Below are 18,277 nucleotides of genomic sequence, written 5' to 3'. Positions count from 1 at the left end.
GACACTGGTTCACTATGGCCTTGCAATGCCATCTACCAACTTACCACCACCTATTCCAAAGCCCTTTGGTGTTTCTTAGAGATACTGCCTAACTTTGAGATCTGATGGGAACACAGATTGATACCACTGGTATGATGACACTATGCAAGCCTATCTGGTCTGTAAGCCCCTTACTATACCAGTCTTCTATCTTTCTTGGTCGAAGATCATCAATTATTTTGAACAGTCAAACGCTGTGAAAACATTGTGAACTTGCTTGACACTATCAAATGTGCCTCATTTGTGAACCATGCCATATCTGAACCCACCTTTGAAGTTGAACGGTTAGTGCACATTAACTGTTGCACCTATTTTCATTTTGCATTTTAACAAAACAATAAATTTAAGGGAAAGGTCTAATATGAATCATATGATAAAAATAAAAAAACAGAACAGGAGTGGCACTTGCCTCTTCTCCACTATACTGCTTCAAACAGTGCAAAAATCGGCAGGTGTTAGATAGCCAAAAGGAGACAGTTTCAACGTCGTCACCTCTTTTCTGAAGACAAAAACAAAGACATTTGAGTTTGGATTCATAAGAAAAATTGAAAAAGAAAATGTTAGAAACTAAAACAGAAAAAAAATAATACACTATACATTGTAAAATAATTAAAAATAATAAAACACTATACAGGCATTTTCTTCTGGTAGTTGTATAGACTTACCAGTATAGTAATGTTGATGTTTGACAGCTTTTAGTACACTGCCATAACATTATTTGAAAGGCAAGTGTTTTCTTAAAACGGTGAAATTCATTTTTACCCTCTCGTAGAAGTTTCAAAATATTATTTTTCAAACCAATTTTTTCTTTTCCAATTTTACAGGCATTTCCCCCGTCCTGTGAACTGAGCTGAAATCTAGGTGATTGTGTTTGTTACTGCACTTTCTCTTACCAGTACTCACTGTGCTACAGTATGACTGGTTTCAGCAAACTGCAACACTGAGGATAAAGATGTACAGCAGGGGGAGCAAAAACATAACTTAGAATTTGGAGGTCTTTCACTACCACTTTGTAACAATTTTAATAAACCTGACACGTCAACTTAACAAGAAAAAACAAAGCCCTAGGCTTGCTTTGAACCTAGAAACTGGTTCCTGAACAATTAAATCTGAAGCACTTTACGGAACGTGCAGTAACTGATATAACTAGACACATTGTTCTCCCAAGACTATTCATATATTGTCTTAAGTACTTTATCTGAATTCCTGCACAACTGGTGTTTACTAAAGCTTTTCCAGAAGGCGTGCATTGCTTAAATGCTTTTCAGTCATGGTAGCTGTTTTGTTTAATGACTGAAAAATGCCCTGACAAAAATTACAAAGGGTAATCTATTTAAGGATATTAATGTTCACTAGTCTCAACCTTTCTACCAGCTCACAGAACAGTCCTTAGAATTACACATAACCACCTGGGAATCTCCCAACCAAAACAGCAACGGGAGTATATGGGTTAACAGCGTGGCATTATGAAGAGGACTGGAAGGGTTCTATAAAGAACGAGTTGTGCAAGTGACTATGTGCACAAAATTATACATGCACGGGTAGAGGGCAGGATGAAAGCTCTTTAGGATCAAACAAGGGTTAATATAACTTCTGCTGTTCTATTGAGTCAAACTATCTATACTATATTGTGAAACTAATTCCATGTAACTTTAGCTATGATCTGGGGACAGGTAACAGCATTTTTGTGATGGGCAGTTATCTGTGGGAATGACTTACTAACCAGTAACTAAGAGCCAAATCGGTGAAAGCCTTTTTTCTATTCTTTAAAACAAAAGCAAAAGTAGATTTCAAGTTGCATTTTCATAAAGGACATGAAACAACTAACCTTCAATACTTTTTTGATGCCATTAATAGTGGAAGTCAGCAATGACCTCACTTTTTGATCATCATTAAGGTAATCAGCATGGCGGACACACATGAATAGTATATATGCTGGTAGTCCTGGGATCAGGTTGACTGCTACACCACGTGGTTTCAGATCTGGGAAAAACCAGTCAGACACACACACACAGAACTTTACATCAAATCTAAATTCGTCAGATGGTATAATGTGCAGTATAGCTGCAGATCCTCAGTTAATCACCATAGTTCTGGCCAATGAATACCAATGGCATTTATTTTACAAATAGTGTTATTTTTCTGACAAAGCTATTGGATCAGAAAAAAAATATTTGCCAGTTAAAATTTTTTATGGAGAATTACAAAAGGCATTGCCAATATTTGATATACTAAGCAAGAAGGATAACATTACAATAAAGATGCATACAGTTGAGTTAGTGCATTGGAGAAGTCTCACCTTCCTCCAAAATATTAGGTAAACTGGACATTGCCAAACCTAAGATACCAAACTACTCAGATCAGTTATCTGATCTGATAAGGCAAATCCCAAGTTCCTATATTGTTTATTGCAAATAAGGAAAATATTTACCTAAAATAAGATTCTTGACCAGTTTTGGCTCATCATCCTTCTTATATTCTAACATTCCCTGGAAGTCCTTTTCTTTCCGTGGAATATTAACTGGACGTATGGGTTCATCAATGATTTGCCCAGGCGAAATGTTTTCCATCTGGCCCACTTTAAGAGGGAGAGAAAAAAAAACTGAGAAAATATTTTCCAATGCAAGCTTTACACGACAGCAGAAATTCCTATGCTCTGACTCAAGAACTCTAACATTTGTCATCAAGGAGTATTCTTATTTGATTTAGCCTAAAACCTCCCAGTACAACTCCCATTGTGCTAAGAGACTTAATTCCTGATAAACATATTATAGGAATACATCCTCCCTTTGATGAAAAGTGGAAGTGTGTGAGTAACTCCCATTAATATAAGTTAACCTCCCTGTCAGTGCTCCCAATGTAGTGATGAGAAAAAGGCCTTTCAGGCTGTTTTTAGAAATTCAAAGCAATTAATTAGTTTTGATTTGCTGGATTTCACATCAACAAAAGTGTAAGAACCAGAAATAGCACTAGTCACATACTGGATTATACTGCAGTGGTCACCATTATCTGTACAGCAAAATGTTAGCATTCTTAAAGGTATGTCTTTGTTACACAAAGTGAGAGATGGTGTTTGAAAACTATTTCAGACCAACCCCTTTCTACACTAGTTTGTTTGGCTAATTGGCACAGACAAGGACAAACAAATTTCATAATCATTTTCACAAATTATGCTTGAACCTAAGCATACCCTGAAGGGCAGTTTGTGAAAATGATGTTGAATGTGGTGTGGCTCTATTTACAACCGTAACCCAACGGTGTTCAAATTCTGTTTAAAAGCAAACCACTTTTAAACTTTGTTTTGAAATGATTTCATTAGCTTAGAATCAGACTGTTAACCCATGACTAACTTGGTTTGCATGAAATGCATTATTCCTTTCATCAATCCAACCTTCAGTTTGAATCCTAGTGCTCATGAGAAAGAAGGGTTATTTACCTTGCATCTAACTGGAGATTTTTGAGCTGTATAATACCCATCTGTATTCCACTGCGAGCCTGAGATAGAAGATTTTTACTAGCAGTGACATAGGTTTGCGCCTGTGCACTTCCTCTCCTTGGCCTCTTAACTGAGGGTGTAAGGGTCAGTGGAGGCCTCTCCACTTCCTTCTCTAACATGAATCATATATGAAGGATCCAAAGCAGAGGGGAAGGAGAGTGGGTAGTTGAATACAGATAGGGACCACACATCTCAAAGAACTCCAGTGACTATATATGGTAAAATAACCTCTCTTTCTTCTCTGAGTGCTGGTCCCTATGTGTATTTCACATTGGGTGACTGAAAAGCAGTATTCATTTAAGGGGAGGGGGCAAGGATTTGTGTGGTATCTATGACTGAAGGACCGCTGAGCCAAAGGAAGCATCAGCTGCAGAAGCTTGCACTGTGGCATAATGTCTCATGAAGCTAGAACCTTCAGCTAGAATCCCATGTTCCCATTTTAAAGATGTCAACAAGGTGAACTTCTTGGAGAGGCTACCGGAGCTGCCTTAGCTCTGCTGTAGGCCCTCACACCTTGCAGAGGAGGGATATTTGCTAATTTGTAACCCAGCAGAATGCAGCCTGAAATCCACCTAGAACGTCTCTGAGAAGAGATCGCTTTTCCCTTCATTCGTTCTGTCACGGAAAAGAACATCCTAGAAGATTTCCTAAAAGATTTTGTTTTCTATAGGTAGAACTCCAAAGCCCATCATATAGCCAACAAATGTATGGAAGCTTATCCTCACTGGAAATGTGGCTTCAGGAAGACAACATGGAAGTGGATTGTTTGATTCAGGTGGAACTCAGAGAGTACTTTGGGGGTAAATTTTGGGTGTAAGTTTTAGCAAAACCTTATCCTTATGGAAAATTGTGTATGGTGGGTCAGCCTCTCTAGTTCTCTAACCTTCTAGCCGAAGTGATAGCCAGTAGAAAGTAACCTTCATAAATAAATAAGTCAGCAAATATGTCCAAACAGGACTACATTAACAATGAGAGAACAGGACTACATTAACAATGAGAGAACCAAATTAAGATCCCATGTTGGAGCAGGTCTTGTCACCACTGGGAAGATTCTGACTAGATCTTTCAGAAAATGTACAGTCACTGGATGGGTGAAAATAGAGTGACTGTCAGTTGGAGGGTAACAGGCACTAACAGCAGCCAAGTGTACCTACAGGGAGCGAAGGGAAAGACTTGAGGATTTCAAGGAAAGCATAGCCCAAAATAGTAGGATGTCTGATTCTTCTGGGGACATCTGGCGATGCAGAGATCAAACGGAAAATCTCTTCCACTTAGACGAGAAGCACTTTCTGGTAGATTCCTTTATGCTGTTGTTAACGATGGTTTGGATGTCTGTTCTAGGTTCAACATTCATCCACATGCCATGCCATGAAGTGGAGGGAGTTCAGATTAGGATGTTGGACGCTGCTGTGTCCTGGATCAAAAGGTTTGGGACGGATAGGATATTGATGGGTGATGAGTGACATCTAAAAGAGTTTGGGAAGCCAAAACTGCCTGAGCCATCTAAGAATGAGAATGACCACTGTTCTGTCCTGCTGGACCTTCCTCAGAACTAGATGTTACAGTGGATTGGGTGAGGAAAGCATTCATTAAATGCTTTGACCAAAGGTGTAGAAGCACTTTTCCACGAGAGTCCTGACTTCGAGCACTCCTGGAGCAGTACATCTTGCATTTCCTGTTCTCTTGGGATACAAACGGGCCCCAAGACAGACACCCCCACTACTGGAATATGCTGTGCACCAGAAAATCATGTAGTTCCCATTCATGACCCTTGGAGTAGTGCCTGCACAGGCTGTCTGCCAGTGTATTGTGTATACCCAGGAGGTATGCTGCTGATAGGGTAATCTGGTGACGAACACATCTACTCCACCTATTGACAGCCTCTATGGCAAAGGGGCCAGGATGGGGTGGAGGGTGGCAGATCTTGCTCCCTGGTGCTTGCTGATATAGAACACTGTTGTCACGTTGTCTGACATCACTTGAATATGCTGGGATTGTCTGAGCAGTAAGAGTATGAGCAGAATCTTTTGCAGGCCTCTCACACCGCTCTCAGTTCTAGGAGGTTTCTGTGCATCCTGGATGCCTGAGGAGTCCAAGTCCCTTGTACTATGTGCTCATCTAGATGGATGCTCCATCCTATCAGGGAGACAGCGGTGATCAATGTTTTCTCAGGGATGGGAGAAGTGAAGAGAACTTCTATGCACACTTGCTCTCCCACCAATCTAGAGAGTCCAGCACTCTGAGAGGAAGTGTGACCAACTTGTCCATTTTGTGTCTGCTTGGCATGTACAGTGTCTGAACCCAAGCCGGTAGGCAATGAAGGTGAAGTCTCACAAAAGGATGTTACATCGGTACAGGATTCCATGTGACCCAGGAAGATCTTCTGTCTGCGAGCTTATGTCTGCATGCTCACTGTGAGTTGTGAGATCAGATTCTCTATTGATTGGAATCTGTCCTGAGGGAGGCAAGCCCTAGCCCTGACAGAGTCCAGAGATTCTTCAGTGAATTCTATGGGAGCTAAAACAGACTTTTCCGTGTTCACACAGAGTCCCAATGATGCTAGAAGACTGAGCAGGGATGAGGTGGCTGTCAGTACCTCTTAATTAGATTTCTCCATCAACAGTCAATCTTCTAGGCAGGGAAAAACTGATGATCTGTGGTGATGGAAATGGGCTACCACAAATGAAAGCAACATTGTAAATACCCAGGGGGCTGTTGCTAATCCAAAGGGGAGCACCCTATATCGATAATGGTTTGAACCTAAAGCAAACCTGAGGAATCTCTTGCATGAGGGGTGGATGTCTATATGAAAATAGGCATCCTCCACATCAAGAGTTGTGAACCAGTCCTTTCTGTTTAGTGACAGAATTATTGACATCAGGGTAACCATCCTGAACCTTAATCTGTAGATGAAAGCATTGAGCTGTTGGAGATCTAAGATGGAACTCCATCCTCTCTTTTTAGGAATGAGGAAATATTTCAAGTAAAACCCCTTTCCCCGATGTTGAGGGGGTACTGGCTCTATGGGCCCCCCACTGAAGGAGGGAGGTCTACCTCTTCAGTGAGTATCCTCTTGTGAGAATGGTCCCTGAGGAGGGATGGGGAATGGAACTCTATGATGTAGCAAAAATGAATGATGTCGAGAACCCATTTATCTGTTATCATTTGCCAGGTATGGGAAAGACAGGCTAGGCGGTTGCCAAATTTAATAATGAGGTCTGAAGTCAAAGGACATGGCACCTGGATTGGTTCACAGCTCTCAAATATCCCATCAAAAGTACTTCTTAAAAGGCAGCTGTGATTGGAAGGAGAATGAAGGAGGAGCATTATGTTTGCTCTGCTGCATCCTCTGCCAATTTTGCGGCAGTTCACAGCCCCTCTGGTGGTAGAATGGTTGTGCTGCTTGTCTAGGCTTGTGAGGTTGCCTATGATATTTCCTCTTTGGTGGTGGTGTGTATATCCCCAGGGACAGGAGGACTGCCCTGGAGTCTTTCAACAAGAGTGCAATGAATCATCCATTTTCTCACTGAATAAGTTGTTCCCATCAAAAGGCAAATCCTCCTCTGAACATTGAACGTCCCTGAGGAATCCCAAGGAATGAAGCCAGGACTCCCAATACATGATGATAGCCATCACCATCAATCAGGAGGCTGTGTTGGCCTGCACCTATTGCAACTTGGAGAGATGAGCTGGCAATCAATCTACCCTCTCCAATAAGGGCTTGAAACAGTGCTCTATCCTCTTGTGGGAGCTTATCCATGAACTCTGGAAATTTTGAGTAATGGACAAAATCATACTTAGAAATTACCACTTGGTAATTGCCTGTTTGGAATTGCAAGGTGGTTAAAGTAAGTAAATTACCACTGAGAAGGTCCAAAAATTTAGCCTCCTTATCTGAAGGAGCGTACCTTGATTAACTTTGCCTGCTCTTTTCAGTGGCAGTTTGTACAACTAAAGAGTTTTGGGCTGGATGCATATACAAAAATTCTTCTCCCTTGGATGGCACTAAGTATTTCTTTTCCCTATCTTAGGAGTAGGGGCACATGCTGCTGGTGTATGTCAGACGACTCTGCACTCTGTAAAACGTCAAGGAGTTTCTGAGGTGTCTCTTGGATTTCCTCTACAGGAATCTGGAGTGTATCAGCAACCCTCCTTAACGAGTCCTGAAACTGCCTGTTAGTTATCTGGTGGAGAAGGTGAGCCTGGGTCCTCACTGACGCCAGTGAGAGGCATCAAATATTGGCTGTGGAGGACTCCATAACATAGGGTACAATCAGTCCCAAGGAGGGTACTTGTCTTGTGGGGTTTCCAGGGGGGCCTGGATCTTCTATCTGGGCTAACATCCTGTCTTGACAGGGATGATGTCTGTCCCTCATTCGCCTGAGAAGGAAAATGTAGGCTCCGACTCTAAGGGTGGTGTCATCAGTACCATGGATGTTGAAATGCCACAACTGGTGGAAGGGATAGGAGAGTGACTTTTCCTTTTGTACCATCCCTGGACTGATGGTGTCAAGTTCTCTCTTGTAAGGACCAGCTCTGATAAGATGGGAGACTGCAGACACAGAAGGATAATATCCTCTGGAGTAGTATATGCATCCTAGTAATCAGGGGATGAGGACTGTTCTCCTTGTGCTCCATGGCAGCCAGTGCAGAAGCCCATAGAAGTCAAAGCCTCTTTATGAGAATGCAACTCTATGATCATTGCAAGGGGCTCTCGGTGCTTCTCCTTGGTTGGTATCAATGACCATCCTGACCTTTCCTCTTGGTTTTTCTCTCTGGTCAGTACCAATGATGGTCCCACTCTTGTTGATAGTGCTGGTATCAAGGCATCTTTGCTCTTTGGAGCCTGAAAATCAGTACAGTGGCCATGATGAGATCCTGAGCCTTTTGGACCAGGTGCAAGGTCTTACCCAACTTAGATGGTGTTGGGAAACAAGCCCTCCTCTTAGACGTGGGATTTTATTCTTGCCTTCTGAGAAGGTTTCCTATGAGGAGTTGTCTTTGGCTCTACTCCTGTCTGCCCCTATATCAGAGGTTGTAATGCTAGGAGGTGTGCTTCTCAACGCCTCTGCCGGATCAGACTAGGTCCTCAGAGCATGATTCATCAGAAATGTTTTAAGTCTATATTCCAGCACCTGCCAGGTTCAGCTGGGAAAGGATCTGTAGATGTCACACTTTGAAGAGATGTGCGCTTCTCTGAGGCAGTACAGCATTTATGATGGTTCTTGTCGCTGCCTGGGAAAGACTCGGGGCAGGAGATACAGTTGTGAAACCTGAGATCCTAGGCATAATATCTTCCACATACACTTCTGGATTTTATCTAACACACACAAAAACTATTAAACTATCTCAGTAAATTTAAAAAATATTTACAGGTTAGACACCGAAGAATCAACTTGGTGGACACTGGAGGGTTCTGCCTCAGACCATGCCACAGCAGAAAGGAACTGGGGAGGCAGTTAGTCCACCACCCCACCTCACCCCTTATGCCGTTGGCTTAGGGCATGAGGAGGTGTTGAGCGCAGGTGCGGATCAACAGACATTGCATCCAGTCTCAGGTGCATGTAGCTCATGCGTAACCACAGTGCAATACACAGAGGGACGAGCACTCAAAGAAGAAGAACTGGTTTGTCTGTGAACCTGTCTCTGACAAACAAAGAAGAGATTCATGCAGAATTTCTGAGGGATAAGTGCCAGGAAGTAATTATAAACCAACATCCTCTTCCGCTTTACAGTGCTATTAATCACGTGTAGCAATTAAAAAAAAACACTTTTAGTTGTCTTTCTCAACATCACACACTCATTGTTACCAGATTTGATATCCTAAACTGATACTCACTTTGACATAAATAAAAATAACTTTGGTTTATATTTCTGAAAACTCACATTCAATTATGACCATCAACATTAAAAGAAAACCAGAAAGCAGAAAAACAAAGATTCTCTGCATGTCTCTGTTTGTGCTAGGGAAGCTCACGTTTCAAAATAAAGTGGGACATTTATATTTACCACGCTCCTGCTCAGAAATATTTTCCTCTTGGCAAAAAACTGCATATTATGTTGGGTAAATAGAGAACACAAACTGTGCGGTGTTTTGCAATCAACCTGGTCTTTCCTTTCAGTGAAACATCCATCCATTTTTCCCTCTTCATCTTATACCATGTAACCAATTAGTTCATTTATTGTTACGGTCAACTCATATGCTATTTCACAGCTAATGTATGTATGCCAAATAGATTTAAATTGTAGGATTACAGAAGCATAAGATTCACAGGTATTTAGGATAAGTGTATTTTAGGTATATATGTAAAGCATGGCTGGAACACAAGGCCCACAGGCTGAGGCCTATAAGATTTTAGCTTAGTCATACTAGGCCTTAGGCTTAAGAACACTTGACATTAGTGGGTGACCTATGATTAACCCTATGCCAGTAAGGTTAAAAGATTACTGAAAAGAATGAGCCAATAGGTTATATTATGGGAAACATGTTGTAATGTACCCGTCTAGACCGCAAGGCACCTAATTGTAACATCATGGTATATCCTGCTTTGACTGCAGGTTACCATGGATCCTGTTGTGCATAGATGTTAATGAGAATAAGGGGAACTAAGATGACCACCTATGTAAAATGGGGCACCCCAATATTCATGGGGTGTAGAAGTACAGATAAGGAAAAGAGGGTTGAACCCTCATGCATACGCATAAGGTATTAGGTGTGGTCAGAACAACAATATAAAATACGTTCCCTGGTTGGGTAAAAGTGCCAAGACCCTTGGAAGACCTCATTAGGATGACCCCAGCAGGAACCACCCACCCGTCTCGATGGCTACCTGTTGAGAGATCCACCCAACTCTATGAAATCTTTGTGTATGTGAATATGGATGTGAGACTGGTCAGTGCATGGATTCTCTCCGGTTGCGTAAATTGGTATGTAGTGTAACTTAAAAAACAAACAAGATTTTTTTTTTTACTTTTAAACTTTGTTTGTTGTTACTGTCCTCATTCTTTGTGTGTTCTTAGAGCCTCCAAATCTCTATCCTATTTATCTTTAATCTCTAGCAACAGGAGCCGGACTCATTGTAATTTACCACAGAACTATCAATTCATTCAATTTAAAATAAAGGCTACAATCAATATTAACTATTACTTTAGAAGACATCATTATAGAGGATCATACGCTGCCTTCAATACGCACACAGACCTCTCAGTAGATCTTCAGTTTCTATGCTAAGATAACTGGCTTACACTGCTTAAGACTCATTGCCTTACTAAATAATGACATACAAACATTTGGTGCCGAAGAGTTCAACAGGAGTTAGAACAAGTCTCTCTCTCACACATAAACATTATAAATACCTTCAAGTTCACCAATCTTTTTAGCAAACACTTTCAGCTGCTTTTTCAGCTTGCGAACTGTCTTGTCCTGCTTTTCAAGCTGCTCCATTAAATCCTGTACATTAAAATAAGAGATAAGATTCAGGTACTAGACAAATGTTATTACATGTGAAACAGACAAGACTAACACTATTAGTGTTACAAAAGGGACTGCGAGAAAAGCTGAAAGGAAATGCCACCATCTGGCTGAAATTTGCAAGCCTGTACACTGCCTAAAATTCAAGCCAAACATTATCAAACATATTGTCAAGCTGCAGCGTGATGGAGGCAGAACTCTTATGCAGATATATTTTGCGGATGCCCACATATCCTGCTCAGTGATTATGGTGAGTGGAAGAGATTGTATAATAACACATCTATTCAAGGCTTCCCATTACACTGCTAACCTCAACTTCTGCACCCTCTATTCCTGCCCTCAGGCCTGCCTTTAGCCTCACAAATGGAATAGGTTTGTTGTTTTTGGTTTTTTTTCAAAGGGGGGGGGAAGTACAAGACTCAAATTCAGCTTTATAAAACACATGATATTTGTTGTAACCCTCATGCTTTCTCTCTGCCATATCACCATCTGTCTGCTGTCATCACATTTACTTAGACTGTAAGCTCATGAGGCAGGGACCATCTTTTTGTTCTGTGTTTGTACAGCGCCTAGCACAATGGGGTCCCAGTCCATGACTAGCTCCTAAGTACAATCACTATACAAATAAGAAGAAGTAATAATAATACACTCACTGTGCATTCTCTTATTTAAGGCATGACTATACCGAGAGTTAGTACGCAGCAAGCTGGGGCGTAAATCTACAGGACACTAGCCTGCCATATCCTAAGTTGCTGTATGGACCCTGCTACTGAGCACTAAAAGTTCACAGTACGCTTTGACTTCCTGCTGTTTGAAGCTATGGAACTTTTAGTGCATAGTAGCAGAGTTCCCATGGTGATTTAGTGAACATCAGGCTAGTGCACTGTAGATTTACACCGCACTTGCTGTGCACTAACTTGCTGTTTAGACAAGCCCTTAGACAGCAAGTGCTTTGGAAAAGGGACCTGCCATCTTGTAATTTTGTAATGCACATTGCGGCGCTGATTAAAAAATATCAATAAAAAGTTTAAAATAATTTGTGGAAAGCCTTTGAAGATTACATTAACACAGAAAAACTCAAAAGCCATTTCAGATTAAGGGTTTGAAAGCATTTGAAAAAAAAACCCAACACTCAATAAATCTTGGTTCTTTATTATACTGATGGGAATGTGAGGCAGAGGTAGCAGGTACATTCTGAACCAGAAGCACCCATCAGAGATGCTATCATTCTCTAAATGTTGTGGAAAATATTAACAGGTCTTTGACAGTTGGTGGGAAGCAGGTATAAAATTGGCCTTGATATTTGTGCCCCAAAGAGTTTACCACCTAAAATGTGATGAAACTGCAGGAGTCAGGTTAAAGGTCTGTTAGCCAATAGGACAGAGCGGCCGTTCATATTCAAAGCAGTGGATAAAATAGTTAACAAAAAATTCCCATTGACTCCTTTATCTCCAGATATAGTATTTTTTTTATTAAAATTAAAGAAAGATGTGTGTCTAAATCCACTAGGCTGCTTTCAAAAGCTCAACCAAGGGATTTGATTTCTGCACCACAACAAACAAACAAAAAAGACACTTTTATAGTTCGTCTATACAAAATAAGTAGTTGTGAGCCTCTCACTCATTTGGAAACCCATAAATGAATTTCTATTTTCCTGTTTTCGCCTTTGTTTTTGCTCTTTGTAAAAATCTTAATTAAAAAACGTAAACAGAGTAAGTATTCAGTAGAGTATTTTGATTCCACCACCTTTATCACAAGTCGATTCCACAGTTTCATAGAAGGATCCAAATGCTACAATCATTCACTAACATGAATAACTGTGAGTAGTCCTATTAACAAACACTGGCTTCAATAGGACTATTCATTTTAGTAGGCACTATATATAGCAGTCAGTCTCTGCAGGACCAACTTGCAATTTTCCTGAATCAGATTTTAATATTTCACCTTTAAAATTTTTAGCAAAGAGAAAATTTGGAAACTAAGTATTTTAGCATCACAAGCTTTATGTTCAGAATGCCAATTTTGATCCTAAAATGTAATTTTATATTCAAAATTAGGCTGCTTTGATCACGCTACAAGACTCAGATTAGTAACAAACTGTGTCAAAAAGAGACATTAAGATTACACAAATGACACTAAAGACTGACAACAAAAGCTGTGGGGGGAAAATTGACATGGTGAAGCTCTCTGTAGAGGATTTCCTTGGAGAGAGGAAAAGGCAGCCAGCTTGCTCTTCAGTTAGTGCTCCAGAAGTAGCAAACAAAACAACAGAGAAACATGATCTACATACAATCATCCGTTTGTAAAGTGCAATCCGATACGATTGATACTTCATGGGGTCATCTGCATACAACTCCTCATAAAACTGAAAAAATAGGTACAGATTTTTTTTTCTCCTCCCTTTGAGACCCTAATATTTCAGCAAACACTGTATAAACCAAGTCAGGTTAAAACAAGATTAAGAAGCTAATTTTTTTTTTTTGGTAGGCTAGGTTTTATGTCCTGCTGCTGTTCCCTCCATCTGTCCATAGACAATGTTTGATTTAGATGAATTGACATTAGTGCTAGTTATTAAAGAGTCAATTCTTATGAATGTCACTAATAATATAACAGTGAGAGTAAGAGTAGATGAGAACCTATGTCAGAAGGTTATAAACCCCACTAATACTACTGACTATGAGAGTAGTGAACATTGAGATCCTTAGTTCACATCAAGGAATGCTGCTAATTCTTTCCCACTTTACCCAACAGGTAGTGGAAAAGAAGAAGAATGCAGTCAACCTGGCATTCTGTAACAGCAGAAGCAGATTCCTAAAGAATGAGTCTAAATGTGGCAAGTAATATTCCCTTCTTTGGATGCGAAAAGGAAATTCCTCTGGGATGGAATTATGTGACTATGTGTTGGCTTGGGAGGCTAGAATCCATTGAGTAGCAATCTCTAAAAGGTAGCTAGATACCAAAATACAGACTAAGGATCTGAAAGGAGGAGCTATACAGACAGAAAAGCTTTTTTATCATTTAATTTTTCCAGTGGGGTAAGGTTATTTCTGGGATAAATTAGTAAAAAGCCTTCAATCATAAACTTACTTCCAAGACCACTATCTTCAGCCCATCACCTTCTGTCAAAACCTCAGACACTACAAATATAACGCTATATTAAGAATGACTGTGATATACTGAAATGGGAAAGAACATCTCTCACTTTGTTTAGAATAGGGGGCCACCAGTGTCAGAGCACAGGTAGGAAAACTTCCTTTCTTCTTAAAAGCAACACAACTCAGTTTACTACGTAAAGAACATTACAGGAGAAAGATTTTTGGGTAATGAGTGACAGTGTGCCAGCAATATGTCAGTATGGAGCTCCCAGAGAAAATTCCCCTGTTAATCTGCTATGAATCCTGTATGCCAGGAAGCATGTGCTTGAAGAGAAGAGGGTGACAGGCCAAGGAATCTGTTCTTCTTTCATTCGTACAAAAATGCTGTCAAATAACCAAGGAGGGAGTTAACCCCATTTGGTCAAGAGACTTCCTGAAAATGTTTGTTCCTCCAACATAAACTGAACAAACAGAGAATATAGTGCCTTGTTTGACCTATGTAATTTGAGATGGTGGGAATGAGGAAGATAGAGACTTTCTAAGGCACTTAGGAGTTTATCTTCCCCCAGAGTTTTTCTAAAAACATCTGACACTTTGTGTAATTTTGTGCATTCCAGGGCAAATACTTTGCAGAAGTTTACATATAAACTCCAGGGATAACAGTTTCCTATTAGAGATGATTTACAGTATTTAAAAAGGGGGCGGGGGCATCAGATGTCAGATAATTAGCCCAATCCTCCTTTCAATTTGGTGGTGGAACTGTAACAGGGGATTTAAAAAGTTACCTCCAGCACAGAGCTGGTAATGAAAATCATACCAGAGAAATTTCCTCTTTCATATGATGGGGCTGAAATGTTATACCCCAACAGCATGAATTGTGTCATTTCATCTATTCTAGTATTACCCTACCTGCAAAAATCTACTGCAAACATGCAATTAACCTTGGGAGTTTCCCGCTTGAAAACTGGGGCAGTACATGTGTCTCTGTATCTCTCTCTCTACATCTCCTAGCATTTACATTGCAGTAGTATCTCCCTTACCAAGTTTTCATTAGTCAGCCGGGTGATCTCATGCTGTAAACTGGCCTCAATCCGAGCTTCTGGGGGCAGCTGCAAGTTCTGTGCTAAAAGCTGCTGCTGGCGGTTATTCTCCTCCTTCAGACTCTGAATCTCACCCCGGAGAGCTTCCAGCTCATTGTCGTGACTCTTTTTCTGGGACTGAAGCTGAGATTCTAGGAGCCTACAAAAACCCAGCAAGATTTGAGCGAGACACTTAGCATTAACATCCCAAACTCTAACCAGGAGTCTAAAGCTTTAGTTGCTGTGCAGATATTTAGCTGCTGACTTGCAAGGAAAAATGAAAAATGCAGAGTACTCTTTAAACCCTTCAATATGCCTTCTGATTAAATTATCAAACAATCAAACAATGGGAGACAGCACAGTAATGCTGATACTGCTTTGCATCTTCTCTGTGTTTGAGCAAGTACTATTTACTGGTAGTACTGAAAACATGCCATAACACGTAACATATCCGTAAATCTCTTTTGTCTAGTGATGTTTCTATGGGGGCCAAGAACATTTTCCAAGTTTAAATAGGTCAAATAAGATTTTAAAGATGCTTTATTTGTTTAAAATAGGGCGCATATGGTATTAACAGAGAAATCTTTTTCCAGGTTAACTCTGTTCAGTGAGAAACCAAAACATTGAACTGCAAATGAACACAAATCAGCCTGATTCAATATTTAAGCATGCATTAGACAATTTAATAGAGGATTATTACGTGTGCTAGAAATGTGAGCTAGGGAATGGTGCACAGGATTAGGACCCAATAATTTAGGTTTTAATCCTGGCTCTACCTCTGACTTACTTTTTGATCTTGGGCAAATCGCTTATGTCTCAAATTCTCCAAATGTGAAATGGAGAGAATACCTAGTTGCTTACTTCAAATGAGTGCTGTGTGAATGAATTCATATTTGTCGGGCAGTATAAGGCTAAATCTACCCTACACACCACTAGCGGCTGCTGAAAGCCAGGTGCAATGTAGACATACCCTTTGAGTGCTATGACTCACTCTCTGGGGTATGTACACACAGGAAATGGCATTAATAGTGACATTGGCACTATCAGAAACACTTTCAGGGTTTAAATATGAATAAGGCAGACAAGTTAGCTGGTAGCTACATTGAACAAGCATGTGAAGGCAAACAGTCATTTACCTTACAAAAAGCTCTCTGCCTCTTGCTCTAACGCTTGTTGACTATATAGCGCTAGGACAAGAAACAAAAGATGCAAAATGACCACTCTCCATCCCTCTCTGCATTACATTCGCTATTCTAAGTTAATGCTTAGCAGACTTACAAAAGAAGATTAGGTTTAGGCTTTGTTAGCATAAGAAAAGGAAAGACATTACAGAAGTTAATAGCATTCATTACTAAGTATCTGTTTTGGTAGCTACTGTTCTGTAAATGTATAGGGATTAAAAACAATGCAAAACTAATGGGTTATCACAAATGGAAGACTATGGACATTCTACAAAAATTCTGAAAGATGAACACATGCTATGAATGAGTGACTGTATTCGCTTACAAGATGCTGTGTGCACTTGGCCAATTAAATGCCCAACTAGCAGTCTGCCCACACATTTTCAGGTGTTGCAGTGACTGTACACATACTTTTGCACACCACCCTATCATTTGAAAAATTCTTTCTATGTTTGAAAGTTACATTTTGAATGGACACTTCTTTTAGCATTGCCCTCTCCAAGATGATTGTGTACAATTACTTATCGTCAGACAAAATAAGAAAGACAACAAGAAAAACTTTAAAAGAAAATAAAAAGTACACAGAAGCTATTTAAATAATAGCATTAAAAATCAATTAAATCATGTACTTCTTCAAACTGAAAAACAATACGTCAAAACATTTCCAGACACAACATGAAGGTAGACAAGTAACATATAGTTACAAAGTCTCTTTCATTTCAGTTGTAGAACTGCTGGTGTTTTATATTGTCCATTTCTGTTCAGTGTACACATTTTGTATTGGATCATATTTTCATTGTTACAGCCATCTTAAGTTTTTAATGGCATGCCTTGGTAGATAGAATGGTTCACAGACCAGGCTTTGGGTAATTCTTCTACTCTTTGTAGAAAATGATTATGATCAATTATTTCTGAACTATTAGTGCATAAGAAACATTGCAGCTAAAGCAATTCCATAGCAGGGGGCACAGTTAGTAAGAAGAGAGAATGCAAAATGAAGAAAACCCCATTCTGGTAACCTGTTCGTTTGTTTTAACCCTTCATATACCAGCCATAGTTCTCCATCCTCATTCAGCATATGATAGTCCTGAAGAGATTGTCTTCCAACCAAAATATTTAAAAAATACAAAACACAAAAGGGATACATGATGATGATGAGAGGACACATTAACAAGGTAAGTAAATGTTAAATTACAGTTATGAAAGGCAGACACGAGACACAACATTTTAATCTATACAGCTCTAAAGCTACTTAGTAAAACATTGGTAAACTTGATTGCAGTTTCACTAACTGAGCAATTCTGTTCTGAATGTTAAAGAACAGTATCGCTCACTGCATTTCATACTATTACAAAACATGCGTAATTATAAATTGCTATGACAAGTGCTAGTGAAATGTTACCAGAGACAAGAGGAATGTCACACACACCAAAAGAGAGGTAATCATACAAAGGTAATTTTAGCTCCAGTGTCAATTACAGGCATGGATGATGGAAACCCCCGGAAGCTTGATTTTGCATTTATATCTTAGTATTTAGAATATTAATTTGAATTTTGAAAATAGCAGTCTTACCCAGCAAAATAATGAAACCCCAAATACAAATGCATTTAGGGAATTTAGTCTCATCTTGATGCAACTCAAAGTATGGTACAGCATAAGTGAGGCAAAAGTGGGTTCAAAGTTATTATGATAAGCAAAATAAATACAAAACATACCTGTTTGTTTCCTTTAGCCCAATATATGCCTGCGCTATTTCTCCTTTGTCTTTCATCTTCTGTACATCCTCCAAGAGAATTGTAGAATCTGTCATAGTATTCTGTGGGGAAAAAACAGTTCCAGGGTAAGGTTTAACATTTCCAAATTAATGAAGGGCTAGATTTGGCAACCTTTACTCAAGTTGAATAGCACCTTACTC

General features: G+C 39.8%; 1 protein-coding gene across 20 annotated transcripts in view; it reads right to left on the bottom strand.

Annotated features, from left to right (window-relative positions):
• Positions 1 to 18,277, bottom strand: part of MYO5A (myosin VA) — a 205,958-nt gene that overhangs the window by 12,838 nt on the left and 174,843 nt on the right. For 8 of the 20 annotated variants that reach the window (XM_037910148.2, XM_043524713.1, XM_043524710.1 and 5 more), the window contains 8 exons: positions 18,078 to 18,178; positions 17,381 to 17,461; positions 15,142 to 15,340; positions 13,297 to 13,371; positions 10,892 to 10,985; positions 2,471 to 2,617; positions 1,868 to 2,022; positions 449 to 538 (listed from right to left, as the gene is read on the bottom strand). In XM_037910148.2, the coding sequence (XP_037766076.1) occupies positions 449 to 538; positions 1,868 to 2,022; positions 2,471 to 2,617; positions 10,892 to 10,985; positions 13,297 to 13,371; positions 15,142 to 15,340; positions 17,381 to 17,461; positions 18,078 to 18,178 (942 nt within the window). The remainder of the gene's footprint in view (positions 1 to 448; positions 539 to 1,867; positions 2,023 to 2,470; positions 2,618 to 10,891; positions 10,986 to 13,296; positions 13,372 to 15,141; positions 15,341 to 17,380; positions 17,462 to 18,077; positions 18,179 to 18,277) is intronic. The other 12 variants (XM_037910151.2, XM_043524717.1, XM_037910154.2 and 9 more) reach the window with 3 other exon arrangements.

Source organism: Chelonia mydas, chromosome 10 (assembly GCF_015237465.2).
Source record: "Chelonia mydas isolate rCheMyd1 chromosome 10, rCheMyd1.pri.v2, whole genome shotgun sequence".
Taxonomy (NCBI): domain Eukaryota; kingdom Metazoa; phylum Chordata; order Testudines; family Cheloniidae; genus Chelonia; species Chelonia mydas.
This window is presented reverse-complemented; position numbering and strand designations above follow the sequence as displayed.